Genomic DNA, 22,206 nt, shown 5'->3' on the forward strand with positions numbered 1-22,206 from the left:
CATGCATATATTAACAATTAAAAAAAAGTATGAACTCAAAACAAATCTAAGTTCCATAAAAATTCAAGGCCTAGTGGATGGTGAACCAAGACTCCTTCGATAAATGAAAGAAGAAAGTTTGAACTTTACCCTTGAAGCATCCTTGTTTTTACAAGGCAACCACCCAAGTGGAGGGCCTTCAAGTCCTCTCCTTGCTCCTTGGATCTTTATTTCTTCATTGCTTCTTTGCTCCTTGAGAATTTGATGAAAGGATTCTTCAAGCAGCAAAGAGATGGCACCTCTAAGTCCACACACCATGGATGTGATGTGAAGACAAGATGGATAAACTAGGATAAGTTTTGATGCTAATAAAACTTTATCTAGTTGACTAGATAAAGAGAGAGAGGGAGAGTTTGTGTGCCTCCAAACTTTCTCTCCAAGGAACCCTAATGAGTTTTTGCCTATAAGGTCACTTTTACACACACAAGTGAATGACATAAGTGAAATTGAGGCCAATCCTCATGTATAGCCAGCTACCCTAGTGTGGGTGGGCTTGTGTCTCATTTTGTTTAAGTTGTCATACAAAGTTTAATGGACCTTATGGATCAAAGCCCATTGGGCCTAGAAAACCCGAAACTCATTTGAAGCCTAGTACAAACCTTTCTTATGATAAATAAATAATTAATTAATTTTAACCATACACAATTAAACTATTTAATTGCTTATATCCATCCCAGTTACATATCTTTCATCTCACCCTAACACAGTGTACGATCCATTAGGTTCCAATTAATGAGGCAGTGGATGGTTGTGACTCTTACTAACAATTGTGAATTAAAACTTACTTTCAATCTCCCTATGACGAAGATTTATGATTACTAATATTCAAGGTTTTCACAAACCATGAGTGACACCTGATAGTATGCCATGACTACCCAAACTAAATAGAAGTGGTTGAAGAACTTATTCAGTTACAACTACAATGCAGTACAGTGCTTCTCTAATTCAATACTCCTAACCACATTGTTTAGTTGATAAACTGTTTGGTTGATAGTTTATCTCATGTCTACTATCCAATACGATACTTTTGTATATGATTCTAGTGAATATGATTTGGAACATTGTTCCTAAGTCATATTCATATGACTTGGCCGAGGACTCTCTAACCATATCTTAGAGTATTCTTCTTCCACTATGGAAGGTTAGAGGTCCCTTGTTGTACACTTACATGACTCTACGGATAAATTAATGACCCCAACAATGCTAGGAACATGCCCAAGATGAGGCATGTACTTTGTTACATTGTCAAATGATGAAAGGCATACCCAAAAGGCATATGTGGTGTCTCAAGTCAAATAACTACTTGTTTCTATGTATGTATGTATAAGAGTGTGTGTGTGTGTGTGTATGTTAATGTATGTATATGTATATATTATGCATATGTATATGTACTTTAGTCTTAGCACATGACATTATTTTGCTTCACTTGCTAATTATTCGAAATGCCGTCAAATTTGAGCATTGGTCGTTGACGCACTCCTTTAGTTAATTTATAAACTGACATGACATTATGATGAGTTTTTCAATCTGCCACACCTCGCGGGCATAAACTTTTGTGAAAATCGAACATGGAGGTAATTGAGAAACAGTTTCTAAACCGCCAATGTTTTGCACTCGAAAAGGCATCTACGCAACTTAAGACACACGGATGAAGATAGTCCGAGATCAAGTTCCACAACTTTACACCGGATATCAGTGCAAATCCAAGCATCCACACCAGAAGCATCCTTGATTCCGCCCTGGTAAAGAGAACATTTTTCCATCTGCGTGACAAAACGTTGCAGCTCTCTTACAACAAACCTCAGCCCTCCATTTCTGTAGATTAAAAACCAGCGGATGTGATGAGTTGATATGCGCAATACGCAGCTCATGCCTGAAAAATATAATGTGGTACAGTGGTACCGGTCTGTTTGTCAATAGGACTGGAGTGCTTTGTGGGTTTGTTTGTTATGCAAGAAAAGAGTTGCCGAGAAAATCGACCGGGAACAAACTCTGGAAAAATTCTCCCCTAAATGATTTAAACGGAAAGCTTGAGAACTTAACTATGTCATGTCAGTACTAACTATAATCCTAGTTTTGAACATTACAGTACAAAGTCCAGAAGGACAAAATTGGAGTCATCGTCATCGGTTGAGACTCGAGTGTATTTATCTTCACCAAAATTTTCATTTGTGATAATTTTGATCCAGCTCCAATAGCTCAGGAAAGTACTAAGTTTGCTTACCAGTCAGGTCAACGATCTTAGAACCTTACCAATTCAATTCTTCTATGATAGGTGATCCGCAGAGTATATCTTGAGTGCAGTCGTAACGTAATCGCTCTGTCATGAACAAGTAAGAAACAGCTATATCCATTCAGAGACACTTTACTGAGTGACGTCAGACTTCAGCTCTCTGTTCACATAATCCAAGTATCCCTGACAAATATGGAAATATAAATTGATGTTAGCACCCAAGACTCTGAAACCTGATTGAGATGAATGCTCTTTGTATTGTCTACTTGAAACAACCAAAGAATCAGTTCTCGTTTGATAACCACCATTTCACATGATTGAGATATGCGGAAAGTACATATGGGAGAAAGGATAGACGAAGAAAGTTGGTGGGAGAGAAGAAATAAAGAATAATGAACGAAAATGAAATCTTGAGAGGGAAAACAACTCACAGTAGCTTTTGGTTTTTAGTTTTCATTTTGTGTACATTTCTTCTACATCTATTATAAATTTCCCCATATCTCAAGCACAAATAGTGAAAAATTAAAAACTAAAAACAAGGGTCATCAAACGGGTCCCTTACAATATTTATTCAGTTTTATCTAGCACAATCCGACACCTTTTATTGGATTCTATGTAACGGAAGAAAACATACAACACTACCTGGAGTATACCGACAGCAGCAAACTTGTCCATAATTGTCTTGGACTGAACTGGAGGCAGATTCAAAGGCTTCAACAGTAGTTCCACATTCTGTTTGCGGTAAAATAAAATCTGAGATTCTAGATCGCTTACAAAATAAGGATACTTGTTGTGTAATTTGTAATAATAGCCTAACTCTTAAGTGTAGGCTGCTCTTCTGCCGGCAAACAAAGTACAAGCAAGATCTTTAACATTTGAAACAAAAAAACTGCAAAACCTAACGGATAGTAAATTAACACTAGACACATCCAAGTTAGCAGCAGTGCCCATATGATGAATGAATAGTGTGTCAGAAGCATCATGTCACAAGACTAAATAATTTTCCCACACTATACGCACTAACCTTTGATGTAAATCCCTCGTCCCAATATGTATACTTTAAGCCTTCCAGTTTTCTTGTCTTAGAGAGGTCGTCAATGAAAAGCTTCACTTGGACAGCCTAAACAAAGACAAGAAAATCATGATAAAAAAATGAGAGAGTCCCCACATAGACAACTCAAGCTAAGAATACACACATCAGGAGTCCCTTTTTGTCTGTCGAACGGGTATCCAACAATGAAGCCCACCAGAGAAAGCTCAGAAATCTGCATACAGAAACAGAAGGAGTTATGAATCTGACCCGGGAACTAACATGGACCAAGGTTTCAAACAGTCTCACATCACTGATGTAATATCACGTATGATTTGTACTCATGCTTGGTTACATGCCTGTTACGCCTAGAAATCTAATGATATTGAATACTTGGGTATGACCAGGAGAAACCAAAGTTCCTAAACTCATGAGAAGTTCAGAACCAATCACGAAGAAAAACTAAATGCATATAGATATCATTGAGGCAGCACCTAATGTTGCATTAGCATGATTTCTAGACTTCACTCTGAAAATTACTTATGTTTAAAACGTATAAGATTACGATAATGTCTTTGGCCACATATTGCTATAGAAATGTGTATAACACGGATACAGATGAAAACAATGAGAGGCATTTGGCCAATTATCTGACAAGAACAAAACTATTAACATCTTGTATGAGCCCTAGCCCTATCGTATCGTAACCAATGTTGGGGGGTGATGTCTAAACTTCACCTCATATCAGAGAAACGCTGAAGTTTAGGCTAAAATCGACATATATCGTCGATATTACTGACACATCTGTTAAAATAGTGTAGAAACTCATATTTCGTTCAAACCAATGTTTGACAACATACCCAAAGTTTCATTTTAAATTTCCAGAATTTAACAGTGCCAGAACATCTGTAACTTCAATTTCTAGAATTTAACTTGTAAATGGCCCTTCAATTAACATAAACAAGTAAATAAAATCAGGAAATGAACAAAAAACAAAAAAAAACTCACCAAACTCTGAAAATCGGCAGCCATCAAACCAATATTTGATTTCTTCCTCAACAGAACACTGCGGCGCATCAAATATTAAGAGACCCAAACTCATATGTGAACCATAATTTGAAGATTTACAGGAGGAAATTATTCCAGTACCTCAAGGGCGACGCAATCTTGTTATGAAGATCCGAAACGGCTACGCCGACGTACTTGTCGCCGACGTCCAAACCCAGCAACCGCCCGCGTTCCAGAGCATTGGCCTTGACCAGATCCTGGAACAAGTTCAGCGGCTTCACGTACCTCATCTATATATTTGATGAACTCACTTACGGATTTGTCCAACACTTACGGCGTCGACTGATTAGCGAGGGAGCGCCAGAGTTTATGTTTTTTTTTTTTTTTTTTTTTTTCCCACAAACGATATTACGAGGAGAGTTTTAGTTAGGGTTTAAATTCGTTTTCAACCAGAACTTAACTTTAAATTTTTCGCTTATAAAATAAATGAACAGGAATACAACTAGATCTTACTGATTGGCTATATTTGCTTAACTTCGTCGCACTTTGGAACTTGTGAAAAGGACAAGTTAAATGGGTCGGACCGGGTTGAATGATAGTCTGCCTGCATTAGGCTGGCCCAGCCCGTTAAATTTTTGGTGCTTTTGCAAAAAGTTACCTGTTATAATAGCCCGTTTACTATTTCAACCCGTTTTCAAAACTTCTACAATTTTTTTTTCTTCTAAATTTGTAAATGAGAAATCTTAAATTTGATTTTTGCTAAATGCAAATTTAAATCACATTACCACTAAACGATTGGGAGATTAATCCATCATCTTACCTTAGTATAGTTAATATCGTTTGTTCACGAAAAAAGACAAAGAAAAGAAAGAGAACCTTTGGCAATGGGATGGGTCGGATCGGGGATGCCAATGCGGTTTAAAAGTAAATTGAAGGTATTTAAAATTATTATCAATTCGAGTTATGTTTAACGAGATGGAGTGAAATTGGGAGTAATCTTCGGTGAAAGTCACTAAAAAATAGAGTTATACTGGCACACATCAAATAGACGTAATACCACACCACCAGAGTAACCGAAGTGATTCTCACACCCTTTTTAGCCTCTTACAGATTACGATTTAATCCTAATTGTTGAATTTATTTAATTCAATAGCCATAAACAAATAGGAAAACATGAGATGCTAAAAAACGTGTGAAAATCACTTCCCTTCGGGTAACAGGGGCTGCTTTACTCCATACAACTGAAAAGTTGCATTTATAACTTCAGAAATATTTCCAGGACGAACCAAAAAAAGGGGAAAACTCATCATATAGCTCAAGTATTTAAAATTTAGGACCATCTACGTGAGCTGAAATCAGGGTAATCAATTGAATAAATTAAATCATGACCTACAACCAATTTTCTTTTTAATGTTTCACCCTTCCAAATGAGAAAACACAGAGAGACTATCAAGCTTGGCACGTCGTTTAGCCGCCCTTCTGAAAGGTTTCCGATTTCGCCACCATAAACGTTCTATCCCGCTAGAACACCTATAAACATTGTTGGGCTCTGTAATTGCAAGAATCTTTTGTGCTAGATTGGACTCCGCCTTCTTTGGGTTCGTCCTGCACTTTGCATGCGTAGGAGAGGGCGTTTTGGGCTCTACAGATTTCGCATCACTACATCTGTCGAAGCATGCATTTTGGGAGAACCAGTTATTGGACACGCATGGTATAGGAGACAATAAATTTAGAGGAGACAAGACTGACCTCTCTTGATCCACTGCGGGTTCACAACACTCTTCTCCTAGAGGCTGACATGCAGGGCATATGTAAACCTTCGGTGTGGAACGTAATTTAATGCAATCAAAGTGATACCACTCATTACATTGGTCACACGCAATCATTGCTCGTTGATCATACGGCTTTCGGCAAATGCAATAAAGCATACTCCGAGCTTTCAACAACTGAAACAAGTATGCATTTTTTAATTTAGGGGGTCAGATCAGCATAGTTTATTAACAAAAGGCCACAGCACATAATTAAGACGAAACCCTCCTCTGTACCTTAAGTTCCCTCTCTAGACGAACAGGCAAATTTTCACCCTCCGAAACAAGTTCAAAAACTTTATCCAAGGGGAGAGCCCCAGAATCGGCAGCAACCTGTGCACAAAAGGCAAATAAGAGAGGAGAGGAGAGAGAAAGAGAGAAGATAGGAGAAAGAGAGGACAGAAAAGTGCTCCTAACCTTCTTAGCAGTATCTGCCCACTGCAAACCAATAATCCTCACTTCGGTAAGTTTCTGCCGATAATAATCCGCAGGCAGAATGTTCAAGGCAGCTCCCTAAACATTGAAGAAAAGATAAATAAATGCATGAACATTCACTACAGAAAAAATAGACGATATTCTTTCCTGCTAAATTGCTTTACTTGATAAAGGTTAGCTATTTTGGACAATCAAGAGTGACCTCACACCAGAACATTTGTTTTTGCCTTAAAAGTTGAAGTTCAATGTATTAAATGCTTTTTCTTTCATTTCTTTAGTTTCTAAAAGCAAAAAAACTGTAGCCACCATTTCTCAGTATCCAGTACTCGTGCACAAGCAAAGAAATTTCTCGATTTAATAACCAACTGTTGGAAAATGTTTTCCATGCCACCGTTTGGTCGAAAAAAACCACAAAGGACAGAGAAATTGTTGCATGAGAAATCCATCTTAAGAACATAGAACGCGCTTCAAATTCATTTAATATCAGCAGGACATACCTCTTTTAACTGCTGCTGAACCTGTTGGATTGTGGGCTTTTGTGAACCCTCCAATAACCTATTGACTCTGACTTTCCATGAGTATCTTGATAAAGCCAACATAAGGTTGATATCACCTTCATGATCATGTACACCCTGCATTTCTCTGGCCTGTATAACAAAAACAATTTCAATCACGAAGATGTACCAAGCCTATATCAAGGTCATTCCCATCGACAGAATATACCAAGATTGGTTATTCTCCATTTTTCTTTTCAATTTCTGGAAGACTAGTTTTCTAACAACATAACTAGCAAATTCCAACCCAAAGGCATTTATGCTAGATGACAAAGCCAATGGGTCCATCATATTTAAAATAAAATAAAATAGTTCAACACTACAGCAAAACGCTCCTTAAGATACCTTTAAAGCTGTTGTTAGTTTTTCAACGAGCACACTGAGATCCTTATCAGAATAAGCTAATGCAAAATCCACTAATTCTGTCAAGCGAGATTTGCATGCTTGAGCTTGCTTCAAAACTTCTTTCAGTACATCTCTTTCTTTAATACTGTAAATCCAAAACAATGTTAATAATTTCAATAACTTTAAGAACAAAGTATGAATAAACAAGTAACTTAAAAGAGTGCACTTCATTACCAAACACAGAAGTCTTCTTCACCGGATAAATGTTCAATAATTTTTTGAAGTTCTGGACGCATCCCACCAAATTTCTATACCATATAAATAGGATATTAAAATAGATATCAAACATACAGCCTTCCTTACAGAATATACTAGACAAATTAAATACATACCAGAGTACTGAGCCCACTTGGAGAAGAAGTTCCAGATACCAGATATCGGCAACATGGGCATTCATATTCTGCATGTTTTCCACCTACCATGGAAGACCCTAGACACCTCAAATGGTAGCTGTTCAAGAAGATATCAAGTTATAACCTATAACAGAGGGGAAAATTTACAGGAATTGTGTTTCTTGCTTGAAATTCTTCATAGTAAAAACATGTGATTGAAGTGCAAAAATAAGATTGAAATAGCAACCTATTGTGAAACAATTAAGTACTAATAATAACACGTAAGGGTGAAGGACCTGCAAAAATTTACAATAGCAATAAATAACTTACCAGTCCTTGCATGAAGAACAAGTAAGAAATTCCTGATCCAGAGAACCACTGGAGCAGCAAGCAAAAGAACTACTCTCTTTCAAGCCATGTGGTTTCTCATATATGTGTATACATCTCTTTAGAGTCTGTCCTATCTGTGAATCAATAACAACGATTCAAGTCCCTAGGGAAAACATAACAATTAGATGTAATAAATTACAGTTTTAGCTGAAAACCTTTTCTAAACTGCCAAGCAATGAATTATCATCTCCAACTACTATCCTGAAAATATCCATGCACTGTTGTTTCCAACTCTCAACCCTTTCAACTTCAGATACAATCAAATCTAGTTCTGTGCAACTGAAAGCAGCAGAAACTCCAAGTTCCTGAGTGCAATTGAATCATATTAGGCATGTTTTCAGGAATTTAAGTACATAATCGAATGTAATTTAACAATCAATATAATTGACAAGAGAAAGCAGGCAAAAGTTATACAACATTGACCAAGCCAAAGTGTTGTACTCTTCAACAATCATAGAAGTCATCAGTTATAATCAAACATCACCTATGCTGATCTATTAACATTATAAATACAAGTGAAGACATTTACTTAAAGGTGAACTGCAAGGGAACAAAGATGAACTTTGTCATGTCAAAAGCACTAAAGCATGTATAAGCGCACAATCTGACGTCATACCTTTAGCTGTAATGTTAGAGACCAAGATCGTTCTCCTGGCCTTAGGCTGAAAAGTTGATGCACTTGCTCAAGCCAGGACCTACAATACATTTACAATTACTTATTATAAATCATACTGGTAATGCAAGAGAGGTCAATACAAATTGAAAACCCAGAAGCCAAAAGTTTTTTTTGTTTTTGTTTTTTGTTATCCAGCTTGTTGCATGCTTGGGCCCAAATTGTTTTCCTTTCCCTCAAGATCAAAAGGGAAAAGGTACAATAAATCAGACCGCCCAAAGAGATCATAATATGATATTAGCAGAAAACAAGCCACTGGATCATGCAGCATCCCCGAAATTCTAGTATACAAGTTTTAAGGACCAGTTCATTCCAAAAATTCTTTCCTTCAACTTGATAACTAAACATCAAAACATTGCTTAATACAATAAAATCATGACAGAAATTTTATTTCTAGTAGAAGCAGAACCAACATAATATTACCAAATAATATGTACACAAATTTGGGAATAAGTACTTTTTTTTCTAAAGAAATAATTTTGCAGTGACAACAGTATTTGAAAAACACTTTTCTCAAACACTCAGATTATTAGCCTCATTTTCATATTCTGCAACAGCCTGGACTTGTAGCATGCATACCAAGTCCTTGAAACTTTTTCTAACTCCTCCCACAAATATATCAAGTGATGCACTTCAGTTTAAAAAGTGAAAGTAAAACAATGGACAGGTCAAAAGACACTGCAAGCTCACTTGTGTTTCTGAATAGCACATTCAAGTTGATCAACCATCAATGGGAAGGAGACACTGATACTCTGCAAAAGATGATGATACAGTTTAGTATGGCAAGTATAAAAATATCCATGTATAGAATTGATTTGAAATATTATCAGAAAATAAAAACACCTGAGATTTAGAAAGAACTTCTTCAGCTTCACTTAAAGTGCATCTTTTAGAATTGCATGATGCAGAAATAACCTTTGCAGCATGCTCAAGCCATTTCAGCCCTTCAACCAACGAGCCCCACAATGCACTAGGGGCAAATGTACCACATAAATTTTCTGCAGCACTCGCCAAATTTTCAACATCCTACAACAGAAATGACAAGTCTCCATAAAATTGCCAACAGAAAGGCATTGTATAGAAAGTAAAAAGAATCATAGAGTGTTAAAACAAGGCACATGAAAACCAAGCAAGACCAAGATAGCATCCTCATCATTCCACCACTAGCACCAAGGTAGCTTAACAATCACAGGGACACTTTTTTAAGTTGGTCTATATAATACTCATTTACTCTTGCTTAGCAACTTGAGCCTTGCATTCATTTTGATTGTGGTGGGTTGAGACTTGGGATTGTCATTTCATTTAGGGCCAATATTTACTCTTCCTAATTCCTTTTCTCTTTCTCAGCTCTCTAGTCTATGTCCTCGCCATCTCTCCCTTCTCTTTGATTGAAAAAAATGAACAATAAAAGACAAAAAAGAAAAAACAAAACTTCTGTGAAAAACAGGCTTCTAGTTGTACGGAAAACTAGGAGTCCTGGATGCAATGGACAAACATTGATACACTTTTTATGATGTGTCGGACAAACATTGATACATTCCTTGTGCTGTGCCTGTCCATCATATTTCTCTATCATGTATATATTGCATTAATTGGTACAAGAGCTGGTCGCTACTCCACCGCTAAATGCATTTTCTCATCCTAATAAAATAACTAGAGGAGATGCTCTACACCTGCAAACATTTTCAGATTAAGAACTATAAATTTCAAGCACTTCAAAGATTTAGCAATTGTCCTTTCAACTTGAAGGCGAAAAGTTAGTACCAGGAAGCATGGAGGATCAAGTCATGGGAATATTAACGATTCTAGTGATAACTCTGCCAGCAGTCATAACTGGATTTGGTAGGAAATGCAAGGGGAAAACGGATATACTACCACAACTAAAACTTAAGCATCATGTTGTACAATCACTATTGCAAGCTCATATGAAGTTGAACACAACCGCAACATAAAATTTGATTACTATTGGAGTATGAAGTATCACCTCAAGGGGAGGAACTCCAATGCTGAAAGAAAGAGCCTTCTTACACCATTGCAGCACAGAACAAGCCTCCTTAAGTTTCACAAGCTCACCAAAGTCAAAAGAAAGAGATAAACCAGTGCTTCCCATGGATTTGATTCTTGCAATTAGATGTTCAATCTTAGAAAGAAGACCATCTCTTGTTCCATCATCAATGATCCTAATATCAAATAGGCACCTTGTATCTTGCAGTAGACAGCAAGCGTCATTCTCCCATTCCTTACAGTTCATCAAAACAGTCTCAAGCATCCTTATTTCTTTCAAAGAAACCTTCAGAGGCTTTGACTCAGAAACTAATTCCTGCAACATTAAACCATATTGTCATCTAGGTCTTTCAATTTTTAGCAAAGAAAACAAACAGGAGACATTTGAGAACCTTCAAGGTGTCGACATTCAGCAAAGGACTTGAAACAGATACCAAAGGAGAAGTCATTAAAAATGGCTTTGACCTACTCAACCAGATCTTAGCCTTTGATAGTGCATCCTTGACATCATGGAGAGAAGATAAATGCACATGTATGTCTTCCGAACTCCTAAAACATTCAAATCAATTATTAGAACCAGCAAAGGAACTTATCCACGAACACCCATATGGTTAAAAAAATGTAAAGCATGTTGAAGACCTGATAACATCCTCAAAGTCAGATATCTGAGCCTCGTGTGCAAGGATATATTTCGCTCTTTCCTCCCATAGCATGGCAACAGCTAACACTTCAGACATATCAACGAATAACTTCTCCCCCTCAACATGTAACCTGCAAGAGAAACACCAAATGACCAAGGGTAAATGCAAATATAATCCAGAGTCTTTAGTTCAAACTTGTAACAGGCATTAAGGTTAAAAAACATACATTCTTGCCTCCATCATCACTTCTTGAATGAAGTCCAGAGACAATTTAGTATCTCGCATCTGCACATATTCCAAGTAAATTATATGCATTTGGGTGTCTAATTAGGATTCAAGCACAAAAAACAAGTGAAACAACATAGGAGCAGGCCAGAAGAAGGGGGAGGGATGGATACCCAGTGGGTCAGCTTAGGCCCACTTAACTTCTTGTGTACACACTGCAATTTTGCAACATGGCATGCACAAAAACTCACAGACACAAATCCAGTGGGCCTAAGCTAATCCCATTGGGTACCCACAACCATCTATAGAGGGAGGAAGGGAAGGAGACAAATTACATACTAATAGTAACTTACCCTCAGCGCCTTTTCCCTGCACTGAGCCTTCTTCAACTCAAACTCTACGATAGACAACTGATCAACTGATAAAAAAACCAAACCCAATGTTAGCAACATGAGAGACCTATTTCCATTATACAAGTACTGAAAAAGTCAACATATTCCAGAACCTTTAATCTTCAAAGATGCTCCATCTGTTAATATGAGCATTAACTCATTAACTACATTATTTTGATCCTCCCTTTCGTGAATGTTCACAAGAACAGCATTAAGACGAGAAATCCAAGAAACTGTATCAATGTGGTACTGCTTCAGAAGCTTCAGCTCTGGTGTGTTAACAGTAAAACCATCCAATTGTTTCAGAAGCGCCTCAACATCCTACAGAAGCCATGTATTCATAAGTACAAGTACTTTAAATCATGCAAATCATTTGGGTAGCCTATTAACCATATCACTAACCTCAAGGCTAATAGGACCTTTCAAAATTTCACCACATCGAGCACGCCATGATTCAGCCGTCCTTAATAGATCTGAAAGCCTATCCATGTCTGGGAGTTCAACTTGGAGCTCTGAAATCTGTTTATTAGATTCAATTTTAAGATCCCAACCACCAAAAACAAATTGTTAAGTCACAACTCACAACCTAAAAGATTTAAACAAAACACAAAGTTTGGCAACAGAACAGCATGCCAGCCATTATTACCTCTGAATTCAAATTGTAAACAACATCAATCCCAATTGCTGCAGTACGTGTCTCTGAGATACATTTTCTTATGCCTTCCATCAAGACCTGCCCCGATAATGAAGCCAGATTATAAACATTAACTTGCCATATACCAAGAATACGTTATAGCTCGAATTATTGTTAACTCAGGTTTTAGTAGAATTTGAATCCAAATAAAGTAAACTACCTCTGCAGATGAAATTTTTTGTAGTAAATTTTCACTTTCTTTCACATAGACTGGAAGCTCACAGGCTCTGGAATACAACAATTTCAACTCCGATATCTGGAGGGACAATTGTAAACAAATGTTAATCATTATGAACGAAGTCAAATGAGATCACACTGTAATTGATAGTGCTATTTGTAGACATCGAAAAGAGACAATGCCTATTTTCTTCATGTATATGCGTGACCAGAGAAAAGGTGAATTTCTTGAGCTTCGCTCTGGCCCTGGCCTTTTTCTTCACATTAGTATCTTTAGAACACTGTTAGATAAACTCATGAGAAAATAGACTTAAGAGAAATAGAGAAAAACCTTTAGGCATGATGACATAGCAGATTCAATTTCCTGTATCAACATTTTTGCCTTTTCTGCATAACCCTGTATCACATAATCACACACCTGGTAAGATTCTTAGTTGGCAAGCCAAGGATAAGCACAAACTAACAATTGCAACCACTCAGAAAACTGTAACCTTCAAATTATGATGCCCAGTCTCGTAACAGGGCACCACATCAAAACTCAGCAACTCATTGATATAATCCAAGTGAACTTTCTCGATATTGTTTCCACTGCGAGATGACCAAGTTTCAAGTTTAGATAGACAATCTCTTACACCTTCAGCCCATTTCTGAAATCTGATCAAATTCTTGGTTGTTTCCCGCACCTATATTTCAATGTGAAAGTAGATGAGCATAATGTCTGTTAGGTAAAATTTCAGAACGTAACAGAAGATAAAAAGCAGTTAAAACTCACAGGATTCATCTCTGAGCCAGCCCAAAGAAACTGTTCAGCTTCTTTTAATAAAGACACATACTCGTCTCTTGAAAATGGATTCTGAGAAATCTTGCACGAGCGCAAAAGCCATTGTTCTGCAAGTTGAGCAAAAGTGGCATGGCCCCCTTTGACCTACATGCATTGCATGGCCTCAGAAGCACTCTTAAAAAATCCACATACTAATACATCACATAGTAGGCACCACATTTGTTGAGTAAGTCGGTTAATGTTAAAAATCATTAGAAAGAAAAATAGATTAACATTAAAAACCCAATCCAAAGCATGATAGTCAACCTAACATTATCAGTCAAGATAAAAAAATCCTACCTTTTTTGTCAAAGCCGTTGGTTCATCAGTGCATGAGATTTGCCTTCTTATAGTCCTACTTTGTGTTGTCTCCTCAAAACCATGTTTATCCATTTCAAGGACCAATTCATGCAACTCTGCCAGAGAATAACGATATAAAAGACGGAGTCTTCTGGATTTGCATTCGCAAAGGTGTTCCCAATGCTGCACAAAAGGCAAAGTATTTTTGTGAGAATAAAGCATATGGGTTGAACAGTCAGACTTCCAAGTTCCTAGTCCAACCAAGTTCATAACTTGATTTTACACAGTAAATAGTTATCATTATAATTTAGTTAGTACGTGAGAATTCTTAGCAAGGTAAGGATAAGAAACAAAGTTATCAACTCTGGGTGAAAGAGATCAGGTAATTAATATCACCTATCAAACCCCTAATGAAAACAGAAAAAAAACAGTCGGGTTTTATCATCTAAACTAAAAATTTCCAATCAAGTAATCTGCATTCTGACTCAATACCCCCAAACATTGAAAAAAATCTACTTACAAATATTATCCATATCTTTGTTAGGATGCTAAAAGATTAAAGGACCAGAATCATGTACAATAGTATGTATAATATACTTGAAAATTTTATTTTACTCTTTTGTCCTCAATCAATCTATTCCACCTCATGATGTTCACTCCACCCTTAATTACCAAACAGTGTTACTAAAGGTTGAATAGATAATATCTAGGTGATTGGTCATTGCATCACCTCCATCAACTTAAAATAATTGGGAAAAAAAATCTCCAAAAAAGAACAATTGTGCAAACATGTGCTTTTCCTTTTTTTCTCCATTCAAACCATAACAATCCCATGCAAGGTTTATATGTGCATGGGTTAGGATCATATGTTACGTCTGAACTAAATTTACACACAAATTCAAAACAGAGGGAGGATTCGAAACAGAATCTGAGAATCACATACCTCCAGACATACAAATGCAGATGGCCTACAACGACAAACAACAGCAGAAAGAAAAAGATACTGTTGGCATATAATGCATGTAGGATCCTACAAAAACAAAACAGCAGGAAATATCATTATCATCCGAAAATAATTAAAGTTGCACAGCATATGCCCAAACACAAGGTCGTAATGCAGTATGGCAAGTACCTCTTCGGTACCAACATACTCAGGGCATGTCCGAGAGGACATAAGGGATGATCTGATGATCCCTTTCCTCCAAAGGCGCTCCCTCCAGGTTTTTTCCTTATTGTAGATTCTTGTCAATTCTTTCTTCAAATAAGTTGATACTCTGCTGTCACAGTCACTCTTCTAAACCAAAACAAAATTAAGCGCATGAGACCTATAATTCAGTTAAGTGACTGGAGAAAGAATTTAAAGGGAGAAAGGAAACCAATAAACAATGTTGGCACAAGAAAACTACTTTTGCAGCATTATTGACTATAATTTGATAATCAGACGTGAAAACCTTTTTTAACAATGTACATTGATGAGTGTAAGCTATGCAGCCAAGGGCTATCCAACAAACATTATTATGCCTTCAATTCACATTATAATGGCTTCATAACCCAAGGGCTACTCCAATATAATATTAGCTTCATAACTGCAGAGGTTTGCATATTTTTAAATGAGCTCATTTTGAGCATTATGGAAACACCCACTACACAACATATAGCCTGCAATAGCATCCCATCTAAAATTTGAACCAAGAGATATAAAATGAAAGTTGTTCAACAGGTAAAACCAATGTTTTAAAAGGCAAAGGCATAGGCAAGGCGTTTCATACCCTGCCTAGGCGAAAGCCTTGAGGCGTGAGGTGAAGCCTCACAGAACCTATGTGGAGTCTTAAAAAGAAAAATAAAGGATAATATATAACGTTAAAAAGTAGGTAATATACTAATATATAACGTTAAAAGTAAAATGTCTTATGAGTTTTTTTAGGTCCATAAAATATATCAAAACATATAAAAAGTATAAAAATAGTTTCTTTCTGCTAATCTTTTATTTTTTTAATATCTATAAAAATAATATAAAAAAAAAAAAACCAAATCTTAAAAAGAATGCTAAAAGAATCTGTAACAGCTGTTAGTAAAGTGCAGAAAAAAATAGAACGAAAAACCAGCCAAAAGTTCGCGTCTTCTTCATCTTCACTGCAACTGAAAACAAAACGCAGATTTCAACCGAAATTTTTTCAGATTTCAGCAACTTTTATAAAACTGGCACCTAATCAAACGCCCTGGAGTGAGCCTCATCCGCCCAGGCACGCCCCGACAAAGCTACACGAGTTTTTCGCCGACTCCCACAAAACAGAGACGGCAAGCCACCCGCCCAGCCTCCGAGGCCACCTAGGCATGCCCCGAGGCGAGTATTTTAAAACACTGGGTAAAATAATCACAAATTTTATTACCAAGCAAACAGGACTTGCATTTGTGTATCATTATACAATACAAGCCTAAGTATTTGTTGTACACCTGCATATAGTTGCATAAGATGTTGGTCCCCCAAGCTTCCAGCCGAAACCCAAAACACCAAGCAAATACTTGAAATTTCAAACACTGAATTGGCTAGCTAGTTTAGGGTATTTGTTGTACACATGCATACAGTAGAATAAGATGTTCTATCACTAAAATTAACCTTGGCTAGCACACAAACAAGCTCCTCGTGAGACAGAACGGCAGTTTTGTGATAAAGCTGATACAGCCCTGCTCCAAACCCACCATGAGGTAGCCAGTCCGCAGGAGCAAAATTGACAGCTTCTGCACAATTCAAACCTGAAAATGCCAGAGCAAAGTGTTATGCCTGCGCAGCAATTAACTGAACACTACATCTACTAACCACTATCAACTTGTAAAGCAAAATGCCATACCAAGATTAAAGCCTCCATGGTAAGATCTGGGGAAGGTGATGACAAAATTCCCAGGCTCCTAGCAGAGAGCAAGTGTGAAAAGAACATCAACAATTACTAAAGATACCAGATACATGAATAATTTAAAATTGGTATGTGTATAATTAAAGTTGAAAAGGAAACCATAAATCCAGTTTTGAATGTACTTATAGAAAGCCATGCCAGAGCATTGCATACAATTGAGAACCTACAGATTCTTAATTCAAAATTCTATATATTACCAAACTCCTTCAAAAGAAAGGGGAGTGCAAAAACGAAGGAAACCTCTAGCAACATTTCATTAAAAAGTGAAATCTCTAGCAATGTAAAAACTATCACGGTTGTCACTGTGTCTCCCCATTCATATTCTTCTGTGTGAAAAATTAATATTAGCATTTTTCAGCATTGCTTTTTGTCAATTATAGAAGAAAGGCTTTCAATACACGATATCGAATTCAAAATGCTCAAACCTGTAGCACACTATATACAGGAACTCCATTCGCTTGCAAAACAGATGGATTTAACATGGTGACAAGCTGAAAGAGTAAATCGGGTTGTGCATCAAAAAGATCAGGAAGACTGTTGCGCATCACCTACAAGAACATAAGTAAAAAAATGTGTCTATAATAATTCAGCATCAGAAAAACACTATTTGGTTAGCATCTGAACCACCAACGAAAGCAATGGTAAATATGAAGATTTACAGAATCAGAAGAGAATTACAGCAGGCAATGAGAGGTATGATTAAATTCATTCCCTTGCCATAATAATGTACTATAGAAATTCTGAATTAGAAAAAAAAAAAAAAAAAAAAAATTGACGTACAAGAAGGATACCATAAATAAGAATGTGCTGATATTCTAAGAACAAATACCAAACCCCCAAAATAGATGAAAAAAATGAAAGGGTTACCTTCTCAAATGCACTGGCTTCACCACCAGGGACGCTGTACCAACATTTTGGCTCTCCCCTGAGAAAACAATATTAAGCTAACATTCAAATCATCCACCTTAAGTTACAGAAAAGAAAAAATATTTGACTTCTGAAAAAGAGCAAATATTTTATCACTGAATATGAATTGTCACTTTGAAAGCTCACATCCCACAAGTTTCCTTATAAAAAATCCTGAATATAATTTAATGAAGAAAAGTGAAATACTCATCCACTACAGAGAGACAACAAAAGAATAAAACTTCGAAAGTTGTTTTTTTCTCAAATATATGCAAAAGTCTGAAGGTAATCCAACAGCATAGCCTCATAAGTCTACCAACATATCGGCTTTCAACTATGAAACACATAATCTTCCAAACTAGTAGGGCAAGAGATGCAAAATTAGTTTTTACTTGATCAGTGAAACTAAAAATAGAAATGACTCGTCACTATAAGCCAACCACAATGAGATGATACTAGGACATGGCCGAGGTTAGATAACTGTTTCAGTACTCAAATAATCATTAAAAGAACCCAAGGTGCATGATTGGAAGATGACAAATGGACAGGTTTAAGTAAACCATAATCAAAGTTAAAATCAAAACTGGTATCGTCAACCAGGTATACTTCAATGCGATAACAATTTTACCAATATCTGCACTTTTATGTTGACTGAAAACGGCACTAGGAATAATCATCGCAAAAGAAACATTACTTCCAAAAGTGCATTTTGTATGTGATGCATGTATGTTTCCTGAAAATGCTGTCCTCTGTGGTTATAACCTAAAATCTTGTTCAAAAGTCATCCCGCACATAGCTTCTTTTGAGTTCTTTTAATGCACAATATAAACAGGATAGACAGAAATTTTATTATTAATTTCATAGGATTCCATGGGAAAAAATTGAGTGAAATCATGTCTTTCTTTTCTTTTCTTTTTTAGGGCAATAAGGGTGTCTCCTTGTCTTCTCTTCATGTTTCTTAAGTCTTGTATTTATTTGCTGGCCCCAAATATTTCTCTCTGTCACACACAAACGTACACAAACCAATAGGAGTTGGCATCTGATCCTGCTCCATGGAATGTGCACAAGTTTACAACTCAAAGCCCCACTAATAATCATCTTACGTGGATAGTTTATTTTGCATTTGTAGCCAAAATTATCTTGTATATACTATTAAAAAAATAAACAAGATATACATACCAGTGGTGATAATTCATTGAGTAAAAACAATGATCTTCAAAATGCCAGCAAAAAGATGAGAACAACATCCCAACATACAGCCAAGGAACCATAACACCAGCAATGTTATGATGAACAGCTTGAAGCACTGATCCTTTCAATTTGGGCAAGTTATTGAGATTCCATGGGCTACTGCAGTACTCATCCCATATCTTGGCCTCAGCCGATTCTGGTTTCTGGTCATTTACACGCGGAAACCCACTCCCATATATGGAAGTATCCAAGTCACTGCCATACTTAACTTCAACCTCACCGACTGAACCCTCCACAATCTCCCAAAACTTTTTCTCTATTTGCACCCTTGATGCAGATCCTGACCCAAACCATTTCCTCTTGGAGCGATTAGCCATACGCCTAAAAACTTCCAGCGAGAACTGCTTACCAGGAACAAAGCCAAAACTATCCTTGTCGGAATTCAAGCAATCCAAACAATACCAATTCCCTGGCGGAACCTGTTTCAATGGAGGAGACAGGCAATAAATGTGCCACCCCTTATTACACCTATCACACAAAAGCATCACTTCCCCGTGCAGACCACTTCTGCATTGTTCACATATCTGATCATGCTCCTCATCCTCCTTTTCTACCTTACCAACCTTAACTTTCTCACCATCATTATTGACTCGCCTCCTTTTGGAGCTGGAACATTCAAAACTCTGTTCACTCCTCTTTTCCACAGGCATAACCCTCTTACATCTCCTAGCCCCCTCTTTGTTCAGCTTGTTATAATACTTTTCATAATCAAACAAATGATCTCGATACAGTTGACACAACACGTGCTTCGAGCACTCCGAAATCTTTATCAGCGGCCTCACAAAACGAGCAACCTCCCCCCACTTCTTCCCCTTGACAACCTTATCATATCCTCCATACCGCTTCACAGCATTAAACAATTTACACAAATCCAACTCCTCCCCTTCGAAAACCACCCTCTTCCGCAACTTCTTCCCACAGTGGTCCTCCCAAAACCTACTGTACTCCAACTCAAAAGTCTTGGAATCGCAAGATGCAGGCCGCACCTGAAGCTGGTGAATGGCCTGCGTCTTTGTAGGAAACGTAAACGAATCCAGATCCAACGCAAACGGGGGTTTCCAGCTCTTCGGCGGAACTATCTTACAAATCCCATACGGCTCGGCCTCAGGCCTGATCTTATAAATATACTCCAAAGGGTCTCTAAATTCATCTTCACTAGGGTAATACACAGGTGCAGATGGAATATTCAATGATCCAGATGCTGTAACACTCAAATTTTGACCTACCACTCCCTTCTCCACAGCCCTGGGTTTTCCCTTACCCATCAACACCACCACACATATACGCAGAACCTATATGCATATAACTAACTACCTACATAAACATAATTAAATTCCAATTAATTTAATTAAATTGACATTGCAGTACTGAAATTCGAACTCGAGTGGTTTTTAGGGTTTTGCAGAGCGTACCTTTTGTAGATAACCTCAGACTGGCGAGTGAACCGTGAATTCCGAGTTTCGTACGAAACGAAAGACCAAGGCAACCTAAAGGAAAGAAGGATACTTACGCATTAAGGCCTGAAAATGGTTAAAATTACGAGAATGGTAACCCTATCTTTTACTGGCCGTATGTTTCGTCGTTATTGTGTTTGTCTCGTTTGGTCTTTTTCCGCCGTTTGCATCGAGGCGCGGATTGTTTGGGGGACTCTTCACGCGCTGCGATATCGGGCAGCTGAGCGTGTGGTGTGGGATGGAATCGACGGTCAGGATTCAGGCGATTTGTTTTGCTCTTGGCTTGAGAGCGTGTTTGGTCGCACGTGTGTGATATATACTGATCAACCGTACTGTTGTCTATTTCCTCATTTGGAAACACGTGTCAGAGTCTTGACTGGATTTAGGCGTTTTCAATTTTTTTTTTCGTCAAAAGAGCTTCTTATTTAAAGGGGCACTTCCGAACTTTAGCTAAGTGCTCGTTTACATATTCGTAATTGAAATAGGAAGAATTAAATTGAGGAGAAATCAGAATCGAATTCTTATTAAAATTATTTATTTAAATTTTTTAGAATCGGAATAAAAATGACATTGATTCCATAAAATTGATTATTAATTTAGCAGAATCATAATATAAACTGGTATGATTCTAAAATGCCCATGTCCCAAATCAAATGTTTTATAAGGAAATACTCAGAAATAGGATAATTTATTAATCTTGAGACATAAATAGGACATTTCAAATATGCACACGGCATGCATAACAATCAAACAGAAATATGATTTTTCCTACACCTTGAAATGATCAAATTGTCCTCCCATATAAAAGGGGTATCCAAAAATTTTAGCCCTCATTTCTCATTTTGTAGTGAGAGAAAGAGAGGAGAGAGAGAAAGAGTCTCTCTCACCCAATTCCAATTCAAAGAACCCTACCTATCTTCGTCATCCAAGAGCTCTTTCTTTCTCTCTCTCCTCTCTCTACATTTTCAAATATGCACAAGAGCTCTCTCTCTAACCCACTCATCTTCTTTGTTTTTTACTTTTTCATTTGTAGGTTTTGTGAACTGAGTTTGCTTAATTTTGCCTTTTGATTGATGGATTTTTGGAGTTGAAGTGATTGGTTTGGTGTTTCTTGGAGGAGACCCAAATCTTCAATTTTGATCTTTTTATTTTTTATCATTTCTCTAATTTATATGTGGGTTTTCATTTCTTTTGTCTTCTCCCTCTCTCCACTCCCTCTCTCGATCCAAATTTACAAGCACTAAAATATGGTTTGGCTTTTGCTGCACTTAAATGAAAAAATATATTAAAGGTCAATTGCCTTTCGAAGAAAATATAAATTTTGAGGGAAAAGAGAGAAATCGGAGTGGAAAGAAAGAAGAGAGAAGGACATTGATGAAATTGTTTCATATTAAGCTCACTCATACACAACAGGCACATGTTATGCTCACAAATCTGAGCTCAACCCAAGAACCATAACTCACAGCTCTCTCCTCAAAATCGGACAAATGATGCAATCAGATAAATGACTTTAAACTTCATGT

The 22,206-nt window shown here is 37.1% G+C and overlaps 2 protein-coding genes across 3 annotated transcripts; both read right to left on the reverse strand.

Annotated features, from left to right (window-relative positions):
• Positions 1-1,466: 1,466 nt before the first annotated feature.
• On the reverse strand, positions 1,467-4,696 carry LOC137713557 (uncharacterized). The gene is made up of 6 exons (XM_068452868.1): positions 4,452-4,696; positions 4,311-4,368; positions 3,469-3,537; positions 3,297-3,392; positions 2,915-3,004; positions 1,467-2,455 (listed from the first exon to the last, which is right to left on the reverse strand). Exons 1-6 carry the CDS (start codon positions 4,598-4,600, stop codon positions 2,405-2,407), a joined length of 513 nt encoding a protein of 170 aa, XP_068308969.1. The 5' UTR covers positions 4,601-4,696; the 3' UTR covers positions 1,467-2,404.
• Positions 4,697-5,655: 959 nt separating this feature from the next.
• On the reverse strand, positions 5,656-20,692 carry LOC137711926 (lysine-specific demethylase JMJ17-like). Of its 2 annotated transcripts, none has more exons than XM_068451080.1 (34): positions 20,642-20,692; positions 19,158-20,543; positions 17,940-17,997; positions 17,498-17,620; positions 17,010-17,067; positions 16,778-16,914; positions 15,293-15,451; positions 15,104-15,190; positions 14,161-14,343; positions 13,813-13,965; positions 13,532-13,723; positions 13,372-13,437; positions 13,024-13,119; positions 12,816-12,902; positions 12,572-12,688; positions 12,283-12,490; positions 12,131-12,195; positions 11,779-11,837; positions 11,551-11,682; positions 11,304-11,460; positions 10,892-11,227; positions 9,751-9,933; positions 9,598-9,659; positions 8,851-8,929; positions 8,390-8,539; positions 8,175-8,308; positions 7,845-7,962; positions 7,687-7,760; positions 7,453-7,597; positions 7,051-7,200; positions 6,536-6,631; positions 6,356-6,451; positions 6,060-6,256; positions 5,656-5,975 (listed from the first exon to the last, which is right to left on the reverse strand). In XM_068451080.1, exons 2-34 carry the CDS (start codon positions 20,492-20,494, stop codon positions 5,726-5,728), a joined length of 5,544 nt encoding a protein of 1,847 aa, XP_068307181.1. In that variant the 5' UTR covers positions 20,495-20,543; positions 20,642-20,692; the 3' UTR covers positions 5,656-5,725. The 2 variants fall into 2 exon arrangements, with proteins under 2 accessions (XP_068307181.1, XP_068307180.1); XM_068451079.1 differs by having other exon boundaries at positions 15,293-15,454.
• Between the last annotated feature and the right edge of the window lie 1,514 nt (positions 20,693-22,206).

Source organism: Pyrus communis, chromosome 13 (assembly GCF_963583255.1).
Source record: "Pyrus communis chromosome 13, drPyrComm1.1, whole genome shotgun sequence".
Classification (NCBI taxonomy): Eukaryota; Viridiplantae; Streptophyta; class Magnoliopsida; order Rosales; family Rosaceae; genus Pyrus; species Pyrus communis.